Source organism: Rattus norvegicus, chromosome 10 (genome assembly GCF_021556685.1).
Source record: "Rattus norvegicus strain SHRSP/BbbUtx chromosome 10, alternate assembly SHRSP_T2T, whole genome shotgun sequence".
NCBI lineage: Eukaryota > Metazoa > Chordata > Mammalia > Rodentia > Muridae > Rattus > Rattus norvegicus.
The window spans coordinates 79,391,413-79,415,674 of NC_141543.1; the positions used below are offsets into that span (position 1 = coordinate 79,391,413).

General features: G+C 47.1%; 1 protein-coding gene across 18 annotated transcripts in view; it reads right to left on the reverse strand.

Annotated features, from left to right (window-relative positions):
* Positions 1 to 24,262, reverse strand: part of Msi2 (musashi RNA-binding protein 2) — a 368,962-nt gene that overhangs the window by 343,784 nt on the left and 916 nt on the right. For 17 of the 18 annotated variants that reach the window (XM_087573094.1, XM_087573092.1, NM_001430239.1 and 14 more), the window contains 3 exon segments: positions 24,164 to 24,245; positions 23,388 to 23,472; positions 19,322 to 19,363 (listed from right to left, as the gene is read on the reverse strand). In XM_087573094.1, coding sequence (XP_087429220.1) covers positions 19,322 to 19,363; positions 23,388 to 23,472; positions 24,164 to 24,245 — 209 coding nt within the window. 18 annotated transcript variants of the gene reach the window in all.

Sequence of the window (24,262 nt, forward strand, 5' to 3'; positions counted from 1 at the left end):
AAATTTCTGGTAGATGAAAAAACTTTCTTTGCCTTATCTGTTACAAGATTATCAAATTCTGTTACTAGGATTATGTATACAGAGGTCAGAAAATGACTTTCTGGAATCAGCTCTCTCCTTCCACCTTTAAGTGGATTCTGGAGTAAGACTGTTGGTAGCAAGCCTTTACCCACTGAGCCATCTTACCCTGTCCTCTCACAATGAAATGCTTTTCTAATAATGCAATGCTTTTTAATAACAAAAATTACATTATGGTGTTCGATGTGTGGTACCAAACAAATCTCACCCCGCTCCCCACTTACCCCAGTCACTTAAAAGACAAAATAACTTTCCAGATCTCAAAACAGTCTGTGACTGCACAGCTGTAGAGAACGAAGTTGTCAAGAGAAAAAAAGCGCACGTACACACCTCAAAAATACATACATAGAGCACCCAGGTTTATTTTTTGTTTGGAGTGAGAGACATATCAGTTCAAGTAGATTTCTGGGCCAGCAGCTGCACTGCGCACGTCACAGGGGGGTGGGAACAACGCAGGCCTTAGCCTCACGAACAGCTGAGCTGAGGACTACCTTCAAAACCCTGCAACCCAGTGTCACCAGGACAACCAGGCAGGGCTGAGGGCACAGCCGCGCCAAGCCAACTCTTCTGCTAACTCGAGGGAAAGGCAACAGTGGAAAAAGAAACCTGTACCAGGTCACTGCTCTGCTAGGACTGGCCCCTTTTCAGCATGGAAAAAAAAAAGAGAAAGAAAATATATCTTGGGCCGTGCTGATCCAGGAACCCAAAGCAGCATGCTTCCCTGTGGAAAGCCTGTTCCTCTAATACACTTCATTTCCCTGAAGGTGGCTAATTTTTCTTGATACTGAGTCCCTTTAATTCCTTTAATTTTTATTTTACTTTTACAAATACAGAACCTGTAATAGTTCCTAACTGAAGGATCACTGGGACTGAAACGCAGGCCAGCTAAGACAGCACGGGAATGCTCCCTTCTTCGGCCACCATTCCAAACTAGGATCTCTGGGATAGAAGAAGCACTGCTCAGCTGGGACAGGAGAATGCTCCTTGTCTATGCCACCAATTCTTCCACCAGGAGCCCGAAACAATCAGGACCTAGGTCCTACAGACACACACAAAGAGCCTACACTTCCAGGAAGAACGCCATGTCCTTGGCTCTTTTGACAACCTTCACGGGCAGGTCCTTCCGCCCAAGCACTAACTTCGCTTGCTCTGGAGCAGAGTGCGTTCTCTCTGTGGGGTCCCTCTCTGCCTGTGTTTTTCTGTTTCCGCTTCAGGAGATCTGGAAGAGCCTATTTCTGCGCGCGCACACACACACACACACACACACACACACACCCGCCTTCTCTCTTCCTTTCTTTCCTTTGTATCTATGTGCTCATGCTCTGTAAGTGGCTTCAGGCTTGGCATTGGTCTTCAACACATCTATAATGGACCAGGAGCTTGAAACCTGTTTCTGGTTATGACAGACAAATCAAGCCTCCCGAAGTGGGGGCCAGGGGAGTGGGGAGGAAAAGTTACAGACTTTTTAAAGGGTCTGTGACATAAACCCATTTCTGGGTACTACCCACAAAGGAAGCACTAAGCCCCAGGGGCTGATAATCCAGACTGACCCCAGGTGGCCTCAGCTTATAAATGTCCCAGCCACTCACTTGGGAAAAGTTCACAGAGGAGATTCCATCACTGCTGGAGAGTGCTTTCTAAAAGCCTTGGTGAGTGTGAACGGGAAGAGGAGAGGGAGGACACAGGACTCTCCTCCCCCTCCTCCCCAAAAGCAAGCCCCACACAGTGCACACAGCTGCAGGAAGATTAAAAACATTTTATTGTTTAATGAGTAACAGAGGGTTGCTGGACATGGGCAATTTAAAAATCAAATGCAACTCCTGGCACAGCCACTTGCAGTTAAAGGTGAATGTGGTCCTTTTCAAAGCAGAATTGTCCCTACCAGAAGGAGGGCTGTGCACTGAGGGACCCAAATGCCCACTAATTAGTGAAGCTGTCAGCTGGCCACCCCAAGTGAGTCCCTTCCCTTAACAAAGTTCCCTAGGAGGAAAAGTCTCGCCCCACCCAGAGCATGAGGAGGATCCTGGAGAGGAGTTGAGTAATGTCTTGTCATCAAAGTAAAACACTCAATTATAAAACATTCCAATAGAGTCTCTAAGAACATCTACCTACGTGACAGAGATTTACACAAACCTGAAAGACACGCGGTAATATTTCCCCTCTACCCACTCCCTACACTCCCATCACAAGAGAGGGGGAGGAAGCAGGGAGCAGAGGAGACGCTGTCACACAAAATCAATTGTGAGACCCAGTTACTTAGCCGACATCCCACAGTCCTGGGAGACAAGCTGGATGTACACAAGCACACCGGCGCGCGCACGCATACTTCTTTATTGTCTTGGCAAGAATTATGGCTCAAGAGGCCAGCACTAATTTTAGTATCAGATTTATTATACAGCAGGGGGCAGGAATTCTTCAGATCTGTCCCATCTCCGTATACCTTCCAGACTGCTCCTCGGAGAAACAGTAAGAAAAGTAACAGAGAGAAAAACTTCCCAGTTAACTGATGTGGCCCGGTCCTCTGGACCTGCAGCTGTAGACTTTCAAAGCCCTTTCTGGATGTTCCTGAGGCCTCCCCATGACTAAAACACACACTCTGCTTTTTGATTAAAATGTGTCTGTCAACCCAAGCAAAGACTGGGAAGCCCAAGGTTGTAAAACAAGGGTCTCTCAGCCTGGTCAGAAACTGAACCGAAGTGTCAACTCTTCCCCACCTCCTTGCTTTGATCTCCAGGGAAATGCTAACAGAAGGGAGGTCAGCAAGGGGGCAAACTTTAAATGCTAATGCCCTGTTGATCTCTTCAACTTCAGTTCATGTGTTCTAAATGGATGGAAACTACATTTTCAGGTTGTTTTTATCTCAGTCTTTACTACCTCTCAGTTCAGAGAACCTTTTTTTTTTTGCATTTGGCTCTGACTTTTCTCTGAGCTACCCTATGGAGTAACCCATACCAGCTTTTTTGTTCCACCCCCTCCCCGCTTTTTTCTAAAAGGCCTGATAGGTAGGAACCGAGTGCTGGCTTTTGACCCAGTAGCCTCTCTTGTGTAAAAGCAGTGTATGTTCCTCTGGAGCAACGGTCACGTGTGGCAAGACTGAGATGCACGTATGCTGACAACAAAGCAAGCCTGTCACCAAGGCTGATGACCTAAGTGGGATACCTGGGCCACAAAGGTGAGCAAGAACCAATTCCATGTCCCTGGCCTCCACATGCGTGCTATGCCACGCAACCCCCTCCCACAAACACACATCATAGACAGGCGAAATAATAAAATGTTTAAAATATGTAAGAATGAAAAGTACAAAGGACCGTGCAGAGGTCCAGTTAAGGGGGTACATTCACCCCCAAGACAGGAGCATGTCTCCCTTGAGTACCTGGTCTCATGCAAGCAGGGACCAAGTGCCGGCTTTTGACCCAACCACCTCTCTTGTGTAAACGCAGTACGTGTTACTCTGGAGCAATATGGAATGGACATGAGAAGTCCAAACAGCCTCACACCCTACTCTCCAGGCAAGCAAACCACCAACCTCATCTGAGTCACAATGCAGCTCAGATCACCTCCTGGGGTACCCTTCTACAACCATCCATGAAGCAAAGTTGGAGCTTTCTTCCCTAGCACACACCTGCCTGGGCTTCTCACAAGACACTTCCCACGCAAGACTGTCAAAAGTAATCCTTCCCAAATTCACACCAGCCTATCTCCCTACTGCACCCCCAGCTCCCCGCCCATACCCCACCTTAGCCCTTAAAAGGATCCAGCCAGCAACAGTTCATTTCCCAACTCGTTACTAACCTCCTGCCTCCTCGCCCTGGGCATCCCAGTCCCCTGACTTTCCTCAGTACATGGAGCACTCCTTGGTCCTTCCTTCACCAAGTTCACCCTGCCATTCAATCTTCCCGTTCAGCTTTTATGGTCTTGTCCAGGAAGCCCTCCAAAACCCCTACAGGATGTCTGTCTCCTTGTCATGAGGAACATCTCTTAGCGTTCATGGGAGCCGCAATTTAATAAGGAATCTTAGGAAAATGTGTTTTATAAACACAGGCTTGGATACTCTACTGGGCAGTGATCATCCAAACTATAAGGAAGCCGTCTTTTCCAGTGACCCCCTAGTCCTACCACACCCCACCCAATACGTGTCCCACTCTAGCCAGCAAAGAACTACATGCCACCCTCCCTAAGAACTTAGTTCTGCCATTCCTGCTCTTGGATACTGCTCCTTCCTCTACACCCAGGAGAAATGGCTGCCCTGCTGTAGCGAGCAAGCATCCTCCAGTCTCCCTCCCTGCAAGCGTATTCCTCTGGCGTCTAAGCCCAGAAACTTCCACCCAAAAGCAGGGATGTGCGAGCTGGGAGCCATATTTCTCACGATGGTTGAAGCTACCTCATCAAGCAACCGAGGTCTAGCCCGGTTTCTAATTAATATTAACCCTCCAAATCAGAGTCACGCTCAGAAAATCTTGGATGAAGAGACACAGGGCGGGAGGGGAGTCTCCAATTTTCTTTTTACTTCATCTGGAAAATTAAGAGCACTGCTGATTTGAACAAGAAATCATCAAGGAAAGCAATCACAACTCCACACGGCCCATAACTCGATGGACTTGGACGTGTAACCTGCCACTTCCATGAACTGAAATTAAAGCAACTGTGGACAAGAATAGCAATGGTGGGCGCGGAGGGGTCCATCTCGCCCTCCACTCTTAGGAAACATAAAGGTGCCTGAGAAGCCTAGAGGAGAAATCCGGCAAGAGAGCTTCCTCTTTGTCACAATAAACCAGCCGAAAACTAGCCACTGACTTTCCACAATGGTGCCCGAGAGACTCCCCCAAAGGACGATGAATGAGGCAATGGATTCAGAGCACCAAAGCAGGAGGGGGCTCTCAGAGACCCTCCACTCCCAACCTGACACTTATTTGCTGTTTCTGTATTAATTACAATAAGCTGCTTCATAGCTTGGCGACCACTTAATGGAGCAGCAAATATGGCTTTTTCCCTACAATTAGTCAATGTAATCTGCTGTTATTTCACTCCTCCTGGCCACCCCCTTTGGCTCCAGCACACCCTACCCTTCCTCCACACACACTCTAACAACCACATCTACCTCACAGAGTGCTGGGGGTCCACTTACAATTACTCCCTGGACCTGAGAAATGCCACCCCGTGGACAGTACGTAGAGGGTCTAACATGGAAAAGAGCAAGATTAGGACCCCGCTCCAGAATCCTAAGACATCTGAGGCTTTCCCAGCCCTGACAGAAAGTCTTAAGGGTCAGCATCTCCCAGGCCGCTGGCTGAGCACTGTGGTTATTTCTTGAGCTCTGGCAAATTTACCTGGCTCATGTGATGGGGTTCATGGGCTTGTAGAGCAAAGTCCAATGTCCTATGTCCCCTAGGACCCAAAGGTTTTACAAAAGAGGCAACTTTGCCCATCTCAACACTGTCCCTCATCCCTGTCACCTCACTCGAAACCAGAGATCTTTTTTTCCTAGAAGCTATTCTCTCCTTCTAAGCAGATTCCCACCACCAAGCTCTGTACTTCCTGTTTGTCCCCAGCATCAAGGAAACAAAAGCACCATGCAGGGCTAGAAGAGCCATCTGAAAAGTCGAAAACGTGGGGTTGGTGTGGAATGAAAGCCCTAGGGCAGCCACCTTTGTTCTGACTGAGAACTCTCTTTTCCCTTAGGGGCTGCTGATGTTATCAGTTAAGACCTGAGGTGCTTATTACCGGCAAGCCACTAACTTGGCAATTTCCTTCCTCCCTTCCTTCCTTTTTTCCTTCCTCCCTTCCTTTTTTCCTTCCTCCTTCCTTCCTTTTTTGTTGTTGTTTTTGTTGTTGTTACTGATGGTGGTGGTGGTTGGGTTTGACTTGTTTTTTGGATTTGGGGTTTTTCAATCCAGGGTTTCTCTATGTAACCCTGGCTGTCCTAGAACTCTCTGTGTAAACCAGGTGGGCATTGAACTCAGAGACCTGCCTGTCTCTGCCTCAAGTGCTAGGATCAAAGGCGTGTGCCACAACCATCTGACTACCCATCGAATTTTCAGGACAGCTTAGTCTCTCTTTGGTTACTGGCTGGCCTCAAGATAGCTGCAGAACTGAGGATGGCCCCAAAATCCTGACCCTCTGCCTGCCACTTCCAAAGGTCTGAAATTACAAATGTATGCCACCATAGCCAGCTTTCAAAATGGATTTAAGGGACCAGAAATACAACTCAGCACTTGAGGGTACCACCTACTCTTTGGGAGGATCCAGGTTCAAGTCTCAGAACTCACACAGTGGCTCACAGCCACCTGTAGCTCCAATCCCAGGGGAATCTAATGCCTTCTGGCCTCCCTAGACAACACACACACACACACACACACACACACACACACACACACACAAGCATACAGGTAAAATACTCAAACACATAAAGATAAAGCAGCAGAAATCTGAACCTTTGGTGACTTTTTCTAAATGCTGGGTTTTTTTTTGATGATGTTGTTGTTTTTAATAGCTTTTTAAAATAACCTTTTCCTAGTTACAGGAGCAAAGAATTAACATTTCCTAAGTGCCAACCAGATATCAAATATCTTATTTATACTATATTTTTTTATACTACACAACCCCATTATTCTCATTTTTCAAGTGCAGAATCGAAATAAGGCCAGAGCTAGTAACAGAGCCAAGTTTCAAACTAGATCCCACAGTTCAAAGCTCCCGATAAACCCAGGTCTCACCGGCTACATCTCACTGTCTAACAACCAAATCACACTGAAACCTTGTCCAAGTCACACGTTTACAGTTATACACACATGCACTCATGTATTCCTTTGTATTTCTCAAGTATTATATAAAAAAATACGCAAGATAGCAGACCATGGTGCATGCAGACCAGAGTTAGCCAAACTTGTCATGTGACAACACCCTTCCTAACAGCTCCTAACTCACATGGGTCTAGTTTTCCAAGTACTAGAACCCATGCTAAGCCCTTACTAAGTGACCTCAGCCCATCCACGCCACAACCCCTGTGAAGGTGCTAGGTCTCTGTCCATTTTTAAAATGACAGAACTGAGCTCAGAATGCCTAAGGCATGTGCTTGGGGCTGCACAGATCTGGGTTTATAGCCGAACAAGGATTCTAAAGCAAGCAGCCTAGTTCAGGAAAGTAGGGGGCATGAACCCTGCACCAGAAAGTGATACAAACGTGATTTAGGAAGCACAGCAAGAAGGGATGAAGAATTACTCTGTCCTTTCTGCCACTAACCAAGAGGAGAACCTATAAGGTCAGAGGAGCCCTCTTTATAGTCCCTGTACACGAGATGCTTAAGTTCCAAGCCACGTGTGCTTTCTCTGGCACAGGAAGGGTTTTGTCGGCCCAGTTCTGAAAGTTCTGGAAAGAAAATCATTTCCTATAAACATAACAAGGCCTTCTCTGGGGAGGCCAGGTGGTCTGCGCACCCTCCCTCTATCTCGGAGTGCACTGGTGAGACTGTACCCCGGCAGGAGGATGAGGAAGAGGGGCAGCCAGGAGAGCTGATGCTGGGAGGCATGGGCACTGAGACTAAGATGAGGCCGCGATAAAAGACAATCATGACAATGCTAAGGTGGCACCGTGCCAACTGCAGGCTGCTCGGACAGCAGCTGCACGCTTAGGAACCTGAATTAAATTCTAATGGTGAGTACAGCAGAAAAACCCAGAGCGAGATCCATCACCCACTACCCGACGATGCTCGCCAGCTCTACGGTTGTCTGAATACAGTGAAAAAATAATAATTTTTAACAAGGACACAGGACAGGAAGGGACAACCTGTTCCCCATGTACTGCGGGAGAAATACACAATTGGATGCAAGGATTTTTATTTCCAAAGATAGTCTGCCACCGTCTACTTTACTGCCCCTATTAGTGTAAGAAAACAAGCCCTGATCCTGGCTCCCTGGTGAAAAAAATGCAAAATGTGTATAATTAAAATTATACTTGTGAAATTCAAACACACTTTAATTTCCTAAGGGCCCCCTAATCAAGTCAGAAGTTCTCACTAAAACCAATTATCTGCTTTGAAAGCCAATGAGGAAACATACACTGTGCAGTCTCGGGGCGATGCTCGGCCCAGGGTCCAGCAGCCTTACTCCATCCACTTTCCCCAGGTCGATGGGACCAGATAGGAACTGGCAGCCTTCTACTAAGCATTGTCTTACCTAAGTTGAAGCCTGCGTGTTTGTTTGCCTCCAGCTACAAAAAAGGATACATTTGGGAGCCAGCCCCAAATGAACCAGGTTGAAAGGTGTAAAAACAGGCTCTGCTGCTTTCCGTCTACCCAACCCAGGCCCTGGCAGGCGGCTCTGAGCCCTAGGAGCTTCTAGCAGGTTTTCCAACTCATGCCTGTCACTCTTAACAGTACTACCCCAGTGTCACCATGAAGGAGATGAAGGTACCAGCTTCCTTCTGACAACAAAGCCAGGGACACTCAAGGGCCAGCCCACAAAGTCAGCATCCCTGAAGCCTCTCCCAGGTGAGCTACCCCCTACAAGGCTGTTCTTCTCAAGTGGGAAATTCTCCCCCAAGACTAGGCATGAGAATGTAGAACTGTCCAAGACACCAAATTATGAACAAAGCATATATTGCAATTGCCCGCTCATATCGCCAATGGGAGTATTATCAGGGTAGGACCTTCTGGAATTTAAAAAAAAAAATCATAAAACTTGCTCTGTAGGCCAAGCTGGCCTCGAACTCACAGAGATCTGCCTGCCTCTGTCTCCTGAGTGCTGGGCTTAAAGGAATGCACCACCACCGCTTGCACGTTTTCTTCTCCTCCTCCCCCAGTTAGAACCCGTTTCAAACAGTAAGAACAAAATTGGCCTTTTCACAGTCTCCCTTCCAATGTACCAACAGTGTACAGCTCTGGGATGGTGGCCTCGTATGTCACCCATCCTGGCTCCAGCAGGGGACCACAGAGGAGAACAAAACTCCACTTCCTTTAAAATCTGACTTCTAGGCTAAGAGATGGACGAGAAGTTGGGGGGGGGGGGGGTACTCACTACCAAGTCTGCTGATCTTAGTTTAAGCACAGACACTCACATGGTGGACGGAGAGAAATAACTCTTACAAGCTGTCCTTTGACCTCCACATGCATGCCAGGGTGTATGAGCGCACAGATACACACACTCTTACACACACACACACACACACACACACACACACACACTTTTTCTTAATTTCAAACTTGGCTGTGCAGCAGCTGGAAATAGGGGGCACCAGCACAGCCAGTCTGGGTGCAGGGCACTCAAACTCACGCGAAACAAGGAAGAAAGCAAAAAATGCCTGGATCCACACACACAGAGACAGACACACATGCATACACACAAAAGTGCAAGACACGTTCAGCTGGAAACAAATCATGGGAACTGCAACTTGGCTGTTTCCTTGTCTCCTTCCCACCAGAGTGGTCACCTCATTAATGTCACTCAGCATCCCGTTTTGCTACACTGTGTCTTTCTGCTCTCCATTCCAGTAGGCAGCCCAGAAGCCCGCTTCCATTGTAAACTTCTGTTCTCTGGGAAACTATCAAAAGCTTTTGATTGGAGAGAGGGAGAGAAACCTCTTCCAGAGCTCCCGTCGCACTCGGCCCCTCCTCCAGTGGCTTCTCTTTGGTGCTTTATTCAACATCACTGCACACACAAATCATGCTCTCAAAGTCGTTTACGGGATGTCATCTTAGGATAAAAAAAAAAAAAAAAAAGATCGCGGTGGCCGTGTATTTGCAATTGCCCAAAGAGAATAATTCATTTCGGTGGAGGCTATGGATGAAGCCCTGAATGCATTCCTACACCGTTTCCTGCCCTTCAAAACAATAAAAATGTAAAAAACCCAGATGAAGCGGACTTGGAGGGTGCCGGGAACGACAGTCTCTTGACCCCCAAGGAATTTATTCTCCAAAATCTTCTAAAGCACTCTCCCCAGAATTCATCGTCAAGACCGTTTTATTAGGTTTTTCTAAACCCTTGAAATTGTCACATAATTGAAACAGAAACAGCAATTTGGAGTTCTGAATGGATTTCTTTTTTTTTTTTTTTTTTTTTTGTTTCTTTTTTTCGGAGCTGGGGACCGAACCCAGGGCCTTGCGCTTCCTAGGTAAGCGCTCTACCACTGAGCTAAATCCCCAGCCCCCTGAATGGATTTCTTAAAAAGACGACTCTGTGCTTGCCCCACGTCCCTTAGCTGGCCACTCTTGCCCCTAACCTAAATGCCAGCCCCTCGCACACAAAACCCTATTTATCTTTTAAATCCTCCCCTACCATAAAAGTTACACATTCCCCTAATGCCATAGATTTCAGGACATTTGGGAGAAACATCCCAGACAACAGGCTAAAAAAAGAATCCATTAGCATTAACTTGCCTGTCACAGCCAGTGACAGATAAATGAATGTGGTGCTTTCAGATCAGTCATTGGTGAAACTACCCCCAGGCAGATAAAGACCAGCCCGGGGAGAGAAGGCTCTGGAGGAGACCTCTCACAGTGGGGTCTCAGCTCTTCCCTTGCTACAGCCTAGGACTTTACTCTCAAAGGCAGGGGGAAAAAAAAAAAAAAAAAAAAAACAAACGCACAGGCATCCTACACAGAGAAGGAAATGAATTCTTCACACCAGCAGAGCATGGCCAAGATAAAGGGTGCATGCTATCTTGCCCCAAAAGCCAGGACCCCATGATCCAGCCAAGCCACTAACATCGTTTCCCACCTCAGTGTGCTGGACCATCCGTCACCTACCTAAAGAGTAACCATGCCAAGCTATCTGCAGGCTGCTGGGTACGGTGTGGACAGTGCCATCTCTGGGGACAGGGACAGGTAAACCAATGTGTCCATTTGAACCCACAATGTACAGTGACCCCGAGGCATCGCCTTATTTCATCCCCTTTAACAAGTCTAGAATGAGTTACTGTATAGACGGCCCCACTTCACAGAAGGAAAAAAGAGACACAAAACCACTAAGTGAAGTGTCATTTCACTGTGCTAAGCTAACAGGTTCTCGGGACATAAACAGTCAGTGGGAAATACCCTGGACCTCCCTGGCAGACTGTAACAAATACCATCTGCCAACCTGGGCACTTTACAACGCTCAGACAGAGAGGAAGGAGCTCAAGTCTACCAGAGGTGTCCACCCGTTTGACACTGAGACATGACATTGTCATCTATAAATATGCTGGGCTGCATTCCTAACATGGTGCACACATGGAGCACACAGGCCACATTGAATGAAACAGAGGAAGCTTAGAATTTAGGGGAACGGGGCCTGGGGATTCCCATGGACTTGGGCCTAAGGGCCAAACTCGATTCTTGTGATTTCTGTGTCTCCAACAAAGCTGTTTACCTTCACAGGCCCAGGCTCACCCGTCTGCAAAGCAGAAGTTCTACAAAGGATGATCAAAGATCACTGTGACACTTAAACTAAAGGAGTTAAGGAGACTGAGGTGTGGTACTGTGCCATACCATCCTAACTCAGATACTAGTTTTCAAGTCAAACTTCCCTTTTCTTTCAGAAGAGTTCAAAGCTCAAGACTAAAATGAGCAAATAGAGTGGCCAGGCATGCACCCTGGAAAAAAAAAGAAACAAACCAAAAAAACCTTCCCAGATACTTGGGAGTTCGGCATTATCCAAGAGAGGGACATGCACGTACACACACACACACACACACACACACACACACACACCCCACCAAGCAACAGCCTACTATACTTAGCACCCAGAAAGACAGCTGCTCGGCTGGACCAACATCTCAGATTGCTGCTGCAAGAGAATAACAGGCAGGTGGCCCAAAGACCACACCCACTCACCCGTCACACCACACAGGGACAGCAAAAATGGAGATTCCCAACACACACACTCCTCCCTCCAAGCAGCCACCAGGCAGAGGCAAACACAAGGTGACATGACCTATGAAGTCACGGGGCGACTGTTCTGAGCAACATCGGGCATCACCAGCAACCTGTGATTTCCATATGGAAAAATACCATCTCACTATTCACCCGGGGGAAGGTCGTGGTTCACACTGCAGTCCCTTGTTAAGAAAACAGAAGAGGGAGGTTAAGAGGTGCAAACCTAAGAATGTCAGACTCCCTGTAAGCTGCAGTTCACCCCCAAAAACCTGAGGGGGTTTCTGCCAAGAGCGTCACACATGAAGATAGTCTACAGCCCTGGAGAACGATCTGAATCACCCACTAAGCATAAGTCCAAATCCACGTGACTTTTCTCCAAAAACCAGCAACTATCAATAACCCTGGTTTCTCTGGGAGTCCAGAATCTCAAAGCCCTGGCAGGAGCACCTCTGGGAGCCTGCACACCTAACAGGTCCCCAGCCCCTGACAATAAATGCCTGACCCCCAACATGTATTACTTTCCTAGCCCTACCCACACGCCCACACGGTACACACCCTCTGCCTAGCCAGACAGCATCCAACAGTCTTCTTCCTTCTTGCTCTTCAAGAGCTAGCATCGAAACACCTCTGTGAAGACGGGAGTCGTCCTCGACAGGCTTTCCCAACCTCCTTCACTATGCAGAATGTATCCTTTCTTGTCACACAGGTCACTACTGTGTTTTCAACTTGGAGCAGATGCTACTGACCGCCACCCCCAAACCTGTATCTCCATCATCTCGTCGATTCTATTTAAATCAAAGTGTATGGTGTACAAAGAGGTTTGGTCAGCCATAATCGAGGCTCTTGTACCTTCCAGGTTGTTACTGGCAGAGTCAATAAGACTCCAACCTAAAACACCGTAAGACTTAGAACAAAACGCCTTGGTAAACAACAATCAAACTACTGACAGCAGCAACTTACGAGGTTCAGGGAAGGGATGGCCCCTCCCCACGCCGCCACCACTCTGCCCATCTCTGGAGTTCATTCCTGACACGATGTGGTGCGCTTACCTGTTTGCTCCATTCTTAACAGCCATGCTTGAATGAAGAGGGTCCTGGAGCACAGAGGAGCTGTCCTCCTGTCCACACCATCTCAGAGCCTCCGGGTGGCGGCAGGCACTAGGCACTCCATGAGGAATAAACACGAGAATGCCTACCACAGCCTCCAGTGGGTCCAGGTGGTCCATTAGATGTCAACCACTGGAAAAACCATAACTGAGGACAAACTCAAGCACTAGAAATCCAGAGTAAGAACTGAGATCCAGGCCATTGCATTTACATTACACACACGCGCACACACACACACACACACACACACACACGCACACGCACACGCACACACACACGCACAGGACAGGGGTACCTGCAGTGAATGCTGCCCGGTAATGCCCCATCTATCTTAGCGTGTGTAAGCTCAGTAAGCTCTGTGGTATGTGGACCACGACACCACCCAATAAGGCATCAATAAGGCAAGTGCAGGACTGGGCTTCATGAGGAAGCCGGGCTAGCTCAGACCACGTGATGTGTCTGGAAGAAGGGCACGGAGAGATGTGATCCCCGAAGGTCTGACAGTCCTGAGGCCACAGAAGCAAGAAAAGGGATATAAGCTACAAAGAGACCCTTGAACGCAGCTCTTGAAGGAGACAAAACCCAAGGCCAATGCATTTAAACTGCTCCCAAGGAAGCACTGAGGGGTTCTCAAATCCTCTGCACAAGAGAGGCCACACTTGGAGGGGCAGTGAGGAAGGACTGGATGAGCTGAAGTGTGGTGAGTGGAGAGCAGGAAGGATCTTGGGGCCAGCCACTTGCTGTTTCATCACATGAGCTCATGGAAATGAGCACTCTAAATTCAGTAAGAGGCAAAAGATAAAAGGGTCACATATCCCTGGTGTATTCCGGGGCTTGCAGTCGAAGAATTTCCAGATATGAAAATCTAAAAGCAGACATTTAGCACACACTACATCAAGGGGCCACAAAGATGGACCCTCAGAAACTGCTGGGGGCAGGGGGGGGCAGGAAGGAGGCTCATCTGTTTACAGAAAGCCGCATGACATGAGACACAACTTTGTCATCCTAGCAGACTAACGTGAACAAGAGGATCCCAGCCTGCAAGGAAAGGCAACATCCAGGGAGAGGACATTTGTAGGACAAAGTGTCCCTCCTTTCTTGAGCTGACACCTGCTAAGGACTTGGAGCACAGGAAAGAGCAGGGCTCTCAGACAAGCAAGATGCTAAGCTATTAATCCTCCAAGATCTTCACTGGTGGGGGGAAAGGGCCACAGATGCACCCCTACATCTCTACAGAACACGGAAAACTTAACGGGCAGGCTGCTGAGACGGCGGCTTCAGAACATCCGAGATGGCAAGGTGCTGGGCGACCCGACCTACAGCAGCAAGGGAAGGCCAGATGCTGGACTCTCACCCTTCGCCCTTCAGAAGCCAAGAAACCACTCCCCCGGAACAGGAGATGTGCACCGGCTGCCACTGCACCCATCTGGATGCGTGATTCACAGAGAACCTTTCGGTACCCTAAAGCAACATCTAAGGACAGGACGGGAACAAGAAAATCTGGCTCCTGGCTCAACCCTCCACAACCTAACTGATGTGGTGACTGGAAGCCCCCAACAGAACCTAACTGGATAGCGGCTGTCTCTGGTGAGGAAAAGCCAGGCAGGATTAATCTCACTGAAAGCGGTCAGGGGCTTTCGTTCTAATTGAGTTTTGGGGTTTTTTTGGGGGGGAGTTGTTTGTTTACTCTTTAAAATAATTGGAAGTTCAGTTAGTAGAATGGTTCCCCAGCAGGCATGAAACCCTGAGTTCCCTCTCTAAGTGCTACAGAAAACTGGCTATGGTATCCTCTAATTCCAGAACTTGGGAGGTAAAGGCAGGAGATTAAAAGTTCAAGGTCATCATGAGCTATAAAATAATTCTGAGGCTGGCCACATCTTAAGATGAGGTTTCCTAAGAAACCAAAATAATAATTCTGTAACAGTGTTGGCAGACGTATGCTGAGTGCCACTGGTCCATACCCAGTCCCCCAGAGAACAATCTGCATTTATTTCCAAAATAACAGAGTGAGGATCAGTATAGCATTTTTTTTTTTAGAGAGAAAGAAGGAAACTGAGGCTTGGTGGGGTTTACGTGGCATATTCACGGTCAAGCAGCTGTCACTGAAGGCAACTGGAAATAGGTTGAACAAATGTCCTCTCTAGACCAGCAGCTAAGGTTTTAAGAGACACAATGAACACACACACACACACACGGATCAAAACAGCACATGTTCACTCTGTGTGTGTGTGTGTGTGTGTGAGAGAGAGAGAGAGAGAGAGAGAGAGAGAGAGAGAGAGAGAGAGAAGTGTGACGATGCCTGTAGAGACCAGAAGAGTGTATGATAGCCTGGAGCCGCCATTACAGGGGGCTGTAACCTTATATGGAAGACTGGGAACAGCACTTGGGCCCTCTACTGGAACAGCAGTGACCGCTCTCTGCTGATCCAACTCATCAGCCCCACACAGTCTCACGTCTGTGCAATGTTTGGTTTTTATGTATTCATTTAAAAAAATAAGGTCGATTTGACCAAAAGAAATAAAACTCTTGGAAACAGTAATTGGAAAGAGTGGAGACTGTGTTCTATACCAAAAGACAGTAAGGACGACGGATGATGAGGCTCACCCAGGCTCCACTCTCGCCCATGGATGCTAAGGAGTCTCTATGTTCCTCCATAAAAGAAAAAGAAGCCACAGGCTAGAACAAAACTCTTCCAGGCAGCTGACACTTGGACCCAAAGGAGACAAAGAAAGGACATGGAGTGATTGATCCCTATCAGCCTCAGGTCTGTCACAGCTTCAAATTAAGTCATTTTATTTTTTAGAGTACCATGACCATTTTAATTTTTTTTTTGTTGTTGTTCTTTTTTTTTTTTTTTCGGAGCTGGAGATCGAACCCAGGGCCTTGCGCTTCCTAGGTAAGCGCTCTACCACTGAGCTACATCCCCAACCCCCACCTCCACCCTTTTAAAAATTAAAATGGTCGGGGTTGGGGATTTAGCTCAGTGGTAGAGCGCTTACCTAGGAAGCGCAAGGCCCTGGGTTCGGTCCCCAGCTCCGGAAAAAAAGAACCAAAAAAAAAAAAAAGGGTGGAGGTGGGGCAGAATCCTCTTACTTAGTTTAAAAATGAATTGCCCCGGTGAAATAGAAAGACATGGAGCAATCTCATCCCTTCCTGATCAAAATGTACTTCCATAATGAAGGGCCACTGGCCTCCTAAGCATAGTCCCTAGGCTCCCTAATAAAGCCACGTGAACATCGGCATCACAAAGGGTGAGCCGGGTGAACGGCGGGACACCACAGCCAGCCTTCATTGCTCATTAAAATTCTGGACAAAACAGATTTCTTTTTATTTATACAAGACATTAAAGAATATTATGACAGTGCTCATATGAAATCCGTTCTTCAATGCCACAGATTTTCTTTGGTCTCAAGTTACAGTTTCTTTCCACCCGTCTTGTTTAACACCTCCACGGAATATTTCTCTGGCAAGTGTGAGCAGGGAGGGGCAGCCAGAAAGCAGAGAAATGAGTTTTAACTGAAACACAAGCTGACACTTCATTTACAAGCCCCTCACCCAGTCTACAGAAGGGTACAATCTTCCCTGTCACCATGAACCCAACACACACACATACACACACACACACACACACACACACACACACACACACACACACACACGCGCGCGCACATGTCTTCTGAAAGGAAGATAAGGCTTTACTCAAAGTTCTAGACTCCCGCCAGCCTGGGTACTGTCCCCAGCAGCCACCTTGACTTGGAACCCTGATGGTCAATTCTGTGGGAAAACAACCAAACAGGGCAAATCCTTTCCCTACCCTGCTCCAGTTCCCAACCATGGCACGACAACACCTCAACAACTCCTGCTTCCCTGGGCTGAGCAAATCCAGAAGCACCTAAAAGGTTACCCCAAGGGATCAGATAGAGAACACATGATAGTGTCATATAATTGGATGACGTCACAAGGGAAGGAAAACGACCAGAACCCCTGGCCCTGGAACTGCAGTAAGACTGACTTCAGGTCTACTCTTCATGGTCTGACTACCTTAGGGAGCCATGTGTCCTCACGTCTCCTCACTTCTAACAAGGACAATGCACAGTGGTAACCCAATAGGACCACATGGCAGTCAGAGCTCTAACTGTGGAGGCAAACGCCTAGCTGGTTTTTTTTTATATCGCTACACAGCCCGTCAATGTTTCAGCTGTCTCCTCTGTCCAGTGGAACTGACATATCACCCCCATGCAAACTGCCTGGGACACTCATTTAGTTAGTATTATTACCAGATCTCTCAGAGAACACCATAACGATGATTAAAGCAGCCGTGATGATGACAAAGATGAGGCGAGGCCCTTGCCAGGACGCTCTCAGGTTTTTGGGGTTTTTTTTCCACAAAAAGCTTTGTGGAAGAGCTGATACCATCACTCCTGGTTCAGATGAAGAAACTGAGACAGGCTGGGATGCAGGTGTGAATATGGGACAGCAAAGACCTTTAAAAAGCGACATGTCATTGAATGTTTTCAGAAACAAGGGCCCCCTTACTAAACCCCTGAATTTCCAAGGCCATTGGTCTTTTTCAACAGGTTTGATATTAACACACATCTGAGAACTCACAAACTCCCCAGGCTGGGACAGTCCATGTTCCTTCGACAGATCTGAGACATCATCTATCTTGTTTTCAAGCCAAAGGCTTGAAAGAAACCAATACCACAGCACATTAACCCAAAATACCACCTTCCTGCTGAAGTCAGGCGGAGAGAGGGACCCGAGAGGTGGAGGAGCAGGTCTGAATCCATGGTTTCATCAAGTCAGATTTTCCCAGTTTCCCCAAAGGGAAATCAGATCCAAGTTGTGAGTGATCCAATGACTAACCCTGAAAATTTGTAGGTTCACACTAGGGAAGAAATGGCAATTCTTCCAAACCCAGGAAATACTGCTGCTGCAGAGACGGGAAGGCTCACACACAGGCATGGAAAGCAATTCACAGTTAAAGCCGACCCCAAAGTTTAGGTCAGGTAAAGGAATCGAAGCCTTTCATTAATTCCTGGGATCTGTTTAAGCATTAGGGGGAAAAGAGCCACCTTCAAGTATAAATGTCTGCTCACTTAAGGGATACCAGTTCCATATTTAAAAAAACAAGGGGCTGGGGATTTAGCTCAGTGGTAGAGCGCTTACCTAGGAAGCGCAAGGCCCCGGGTTCGGTCCCCAGCTCCGAAAAAAAGAACCAAAAAAAAAAAAAAAAACAAAAAAAAAAAAAAAACAAAAAAATTCACTTACTCATTCAACGTGGCAGGTTCCAGAACTGAAATTCTCAAAATACCATTTACAACAACCACCTTTTCCTTTGCTAATGTGCAAAAACATTTTCTCTTCTACCTGATTAGAAGGCTCCGCTCTCGAGAGCTTTCCCCAAGAGTGTCATCCTTTCTCTTCATGCACCTACAGTGAGAAACTTCGTAGCCCTCTCCCCAAGAATGTCAGGGCATATGTTTCAATGCGGTACAGTGGACGGAACGGACAGGACGGCGGACAGGAAGAACAGATATCAAAGATGCGAGGAGGACCTGAACCCCTTAAACCAGACGGAGCTGCATGCAGATTCGCCTCCAGCTGCCTCCTCAGAGCCACAGCTGGCAGGCACAGGGGAAACACTGTTGACTTCACAAAAGTGCAGGACCGATCCTTTGAGTACAACTTGCAGTGCTACTCCTATGGGGTCACTGTTTCAAACTCCCCCTCCCAGGCCCCAGCTCTCTGAACTTAGAGGCTGAGAAGTTTGTTTCTAGTAGCTCTGACCAATCCAAAAACTGAAAGTGGGGGCATCCCTAGCTCCCTCCCACCAAGGCCTACAGTTTTAGGGGGTTCTACAGAATTTTTCTTTTCTTTCTGAGAAAGGAGAAGCTGTTTGCTGTAATTCTCGTCTTCTTCAAAACCTGCAGACTGTCAAGACCTCGACAGAGTACCCTCTGTCAAAAGGCATAAGGAGATGTTCAACTTTTCCTGCTAGGACCTCAGCGATGCTTTAGAATAGAACACTTGCATAGACACTGCAGTGGGCGGTGCTGCCCCCTCATATGAAGGACCACATTGCCCACCTCTCTCTGGCTGGATGCTGGGAACCCACATGGGCATGATGACTCGGAGGGGCAGGGTCACCTCGAGGAACCTCACCTGGGCTTTTCGCCTCCCTCGGCGGACAGATACCCTGGAGACACACCGAGAGCCTCTAACAGTTGCCAGTGTTTGGTTTGAAATGAGAAAGCCTCGCTAAAACCCCACCCACGGCTCGTCTACCTACCTTGGGCTGCGCTCGACGAGGAAATGCAACTTTGGGGTCAATCTGGAGAAAATAAAAAAAATGAAGAAGTCAGTGGAGTAGTGGGGTGGGAGTGGGGAATGAATGACCAAACACCTAACTATTAATCACTCATTTCTCAGGCTTAGAGCTCAGCTTTTAGTAACTTCCTGGGTAACTCAAAAGCCCCCTCAGCTCTGATCCCAACTTTCACCATCCCATTCTCCCAAGGGACATCTAAGGTTCACCTTTCTGGAATGTTCTACCCTGCGTTTTACTGAGTGAAATGCTCTATAAGCCAGGGCTCGTGCATTCTTATTGAGACACGGGACTTCTCTTCCACAGACCCTGAATGGCACCCAGAACTAATGTGCAACGTGTAGCCAGGAGGGGAAAAAAAAGTAGGCGCCATGTTATCTGAAGGAGAAACAAAAAAAACCATAATCTCAAAATTAAATGTTCTTCCAGCTGTAGATAAATGAATGATTCTTTCCTCTCCCTGGCAAAGCAGGGGAAAAATCGAAAATGAAAAACTTCCCAGTTATAAAATACAACACTCAGCTCAGATTAACTCACTGGTGTTAGCAAAATAAAAGTTACTCAGGATGACTATAAAAATCTTTTTACAGCCAAGCAGGACGGCTCACACCTGTAACCCCTACATTTAGGAAGCTCAAGGAGGAGGAACACTGAGGTGGAAGTCCCTCTGAGTCACCATAGCTGAGTTCTAGGACAGCTACAGAAGGAGACCCTGTCTCAAAAAAAAAAGAAACAAACAAACAAACAAACAAAAACAAAAACAAAAAAAACTCATTGCATTTGCTTATTGGTTAATCTCAGAGAGTGCAGTTAATCTCAGAGAGAGCAAGCTGACTTGTCTCTTTTTTAAAAAAAGAAAAATTGTAGTAAAAGGGGAAAAGAAAGTTGTATATGAATTAAATCCACATGGATTTAAAAAAAAAAAAAACACCACAGGGGTGAAACTACATAAATAACCCAAAGTCCAAATCAGAAAGGCCACCGTAGGAGAGGTAAAAAGAAAACAACTGGATGTTCATGTGAGTCTAATGCAGTAACTCGAGGGTTCCCCTACCCCACCACCACCTCCACGGAAAAAGCTCTCCACTCTACATCAGCCGCCTGCTCACAGAGCACATGATTCTCAATCAGCGACTAGCTTTACAATTCCCACGGAAGCATTTGAGTGTAACAGCTGATGCGAGGAGGGAAAAAAAAAAAGTTACCGCCTGGATAGAAAACAGCGAGGAATTTTAAAAAACAAAAATTTTCCATTAGATTTCTAAGCGTCACAAATCTTTAAGTGTAAGTTAATATGGAGGATGGCGTAGGTACTGTTACACGTTATTTACTTATGAGCTCTGGCTTTTGTGTTAGAATGTCCCCCTTTAAAGAGTAAATCTGAACCTCATGTTGGTTCATGAGAAATAAAAGAATAAAATAAAAATCACCCTTTGAGGAATACACGAAGGGGACAAGATATACACAACCCCACCCCCATCCATAATCCCTGGGTCCCCTAGAGCCCCAGCCTTTAAGACATACACGATGAAATCACTTTTATTAATTAGCTTCAAGACCTAAAACTCTGCCTTGTGCTCGCTACCTTTAATCATTACCTGAGAAATGAGAGATTACCTTGCAAAAACTAAAACAGACCAAAACAAAATCTTGGATCTAGGAAACTAGCCTTTTGTAAAGATTAATATTACTGCGTCTACAGGTGTGCCCGGCACTGACTAGAGTTTCTCTATAAAAGAAATACAACAGGTGTGGATTTCCATTCTGTCGCCAAAACCAAGACAGATGCTTGTCTTTTGTTCATTCATTAAAAAAAAAAAAAAAAAGACGCCCTCCCAAGGCTCGCCTTGATCTGACCAGCACACAGGTGCAGTGGGAAGTCACCTTGTCTGTGTGAGAATAGATGCAGTACAAACCAGCGGATGGCTGGGAGCCCGGGGTGAGAAAAGCACAGGGAAGAAAATAAAGTACTGAGATTAAAAAAAAAAAGTTAAAATTACAAAACCAAACGCCAATTTGAGACTGCGCTGTATGTGTGTGTGGTGGTGTTATTGGAATGTACCCGGAGATCAGAGTTCTCCCATACGCAAAAGTTTTCCACACTGAGACCTCCATAGGCCTAGGAGGCGACAAGGCAAGAAGGCAAATCCCAACCTTTTGCACATCCTATTTAGAGAGAGAGAGAGAGAGAGAGAGAGAGAGAGAGAGAGAGAGAGAAGAGACCCCCCAAATGAAAACATTAGTTACTTAGGTACAGCACTAGTACTGGCTCTAGAGTCCTCTAGAAAACACTAGGGTACTATTTGGATGCGAATGGCCTTTACCTAAGCAAAGCTTTTAAAGGAACAGTAAACAAGATCCTCTCGTTTCCATGTCAATAAACCAACCGCTTCTGCCTCCTGCACTGAACGTTGAAACAAAGTCAAAAGCTAGGTTATACTAAGTAACGGCAACCAAATATGTCTACAAAACAAACAAGGGCGGGTAGAAAAGCCCAGGACCCAGCAGTGCATACTGAAGATAATAAAGGATCTGACCAGCACGCACCCGTTAAGCGCCCATTAATACCAATCTCCAGATCGCCCACCCAAGAAAAAGGAGTGGATGAGCCATCAGGAACGCTCTGAATTTTTCCTAGGAGAGCTTCCTAGCTTTGTAACGCAGCTAGCTAAGAAGTCAGGGAAGAAAAATATAAAATAAGCTGTTCAGACGTTCCTTATCACCTTACTAATGATTGTTCTTGATATTAAATGAGCTGACAGCGCGAACAGGCTGGGCAGCAAGCTCTGACACGTCTGGGACAATTAAAAAGTGACTGAAGCGCCTGAGGTCTTTTCTTGGGGGGGGGGGGGGGGTAAGGGCAACACCTGACCTCTTTGATCATCAACAAGAGGGTGAGTTTGCAAAATCAATCCAAGTGCAGCAAAGGTTACCCGGGCTCTCTTCTCCTCCATTCAGAGTTTAAAAAGTCGAACGTGCTGGGAAGACCCTTGCTTTCTGCTGACGTTACAGAACAGGGGACTGAGGGTCAAGTTTACAGTAGTCAGCTGCCTCACCCCTGTAAGCTCCCACCAGAACAGGAGCATCCTATGCAGCCAGCCAGAGTCACACATCACCTTGAGGCCTCCCCCTTAAGCAGTGGTATAAATAAATAAATAAATAAATAAATAAATATTTTTTTTAAAATCCTGGTGAAATTCTGGTAAGCAAACCGGGAAGGGAGGAGAGGCAGGAAGCCAGCACAGGAGCTAAGCAAACCACTGGGAACTCCCCAGCCTCCTCCATCACTGCACCTATGATTCCAGACTGACATTTCCCCCTCATTCTGTCTGACCTCCGCCTAAGGACTTTCACCTCCAAACTCTGGATTTTTAAAAACTCCTAACACTATAAAAGTATCCACACAAATGAAAGACCTGAGAAGGGGGTTGGGGAGATTCGCTGTGAAACCCAAGGTTTATCAGCTTTCAATCTGATGCCATCTGGAGTAAACCCACTGGATGCCGAACTGCCTCTGGCCTGTACCTCCCTTCCTTTCTCAAACCCCATCTCAAATCACTAGGAGTCCCAGTGAAACCTGTTGCCTGGACCTAAGATGAGCGCCCCCTCCCATTGGCCCCACCCCTGCCCCCTCCACCAGGAAGCAGGCTGTGCCTTCCTTCTACAAGCCAATCCCAATGCCACAGGCTGTGCTCGCCTGACAAAGAAAGTTCCATTTGCTCTGCGGTGGAGTTTCTCTGCAAGGTCCCTTGGCGGGAGGCTAGCCTCTCAGGGAGCCGACCCCCCCTCCCCACAGCCTTGCCTTGGCAGCCTCTGAAGCTGCAGTGGGACCGACAGTAAAAAGGAAACCCCCAAAACCAGCCACCGCAGCAAACTTCTGAGCCAACTCGCTAGCTGTTTAAAAGTACCCAGTTCTAGCACAGTAGCAAAAGAAGGCGCTGTCCCTTTAAACAGGGCTGTCAATGCCCAGACCAGTATTGAAAGGGGGCAAACAACAACAATTATTTAAAAAAAAAAAAAAGCAACCTACCGTCTTGGAATCTAACTCATGGTGGGGCTGACCTAACACTTTATCTACACTTGCTGGGTCTGCGAAGGTGACGAAACCGAAGCCTCTGGAAGGAGACAAAGAGGGAGAAAAACAAACAAAATGTGACACCACTGAACGCAACAAGGAGACCCTATATGTAGACCGGGGTGCGAATGTTGCCCCCACGCACCCCCATCCCCACCAGCTCCCTCTATTCTCCTCTAGCCCACAGCCCTCTGCCTTGTGAGGAAAAAATACCAAGGTTAGTGGGGGGAAGCGGGACGAGGGGGCAGGGCGGCTGGAGGTAACTTGGAACACGCTGGTGCCTCCTCTCTGGCCGCCTCAGTTTCCTCGCCTCCTCTTCCCTTACTTAAGGCTTTGTTTTATTCCAAAGGAAAACGGGCACGAAAATATTCATTCATCTCCCAAAGAGGGGACTTTAGAGTTTGGGAGTATGAAGAAGGCATACATTCAAATTTTTAAATTAAAAAAAAAAACTATGTGAAAAGTGGATGAACTGAATGTCATTTTAAACAAGAGAACAAGAAGCGACAGGAAAATTACTTCAAGCGGGAGAGATGGGCGTCTCTGAAACCAGAGTTCGGCCCTAATTAACAATAACCTTTGGGGTTATGGGAGGGGGGAGCGACGTTCCAGCCCAGCCACGCGCCTGAGCCCCATTCTAAATCCGCTTAGCTACTTCCGAAGACACCTCCAAAAATAAAACTAAAACTTTGTTCTAAAATAAAGGCAAAATCAAGAAGGGAATGCGTTACCTGGAGCGTTTCGTTGTGGGATCTCTCATGACCATACATTCTCTAATTTCTCCAAATTTGCTAAAATAGTCTCTAAGGCTATCTGTAGAGAGAGAAAGA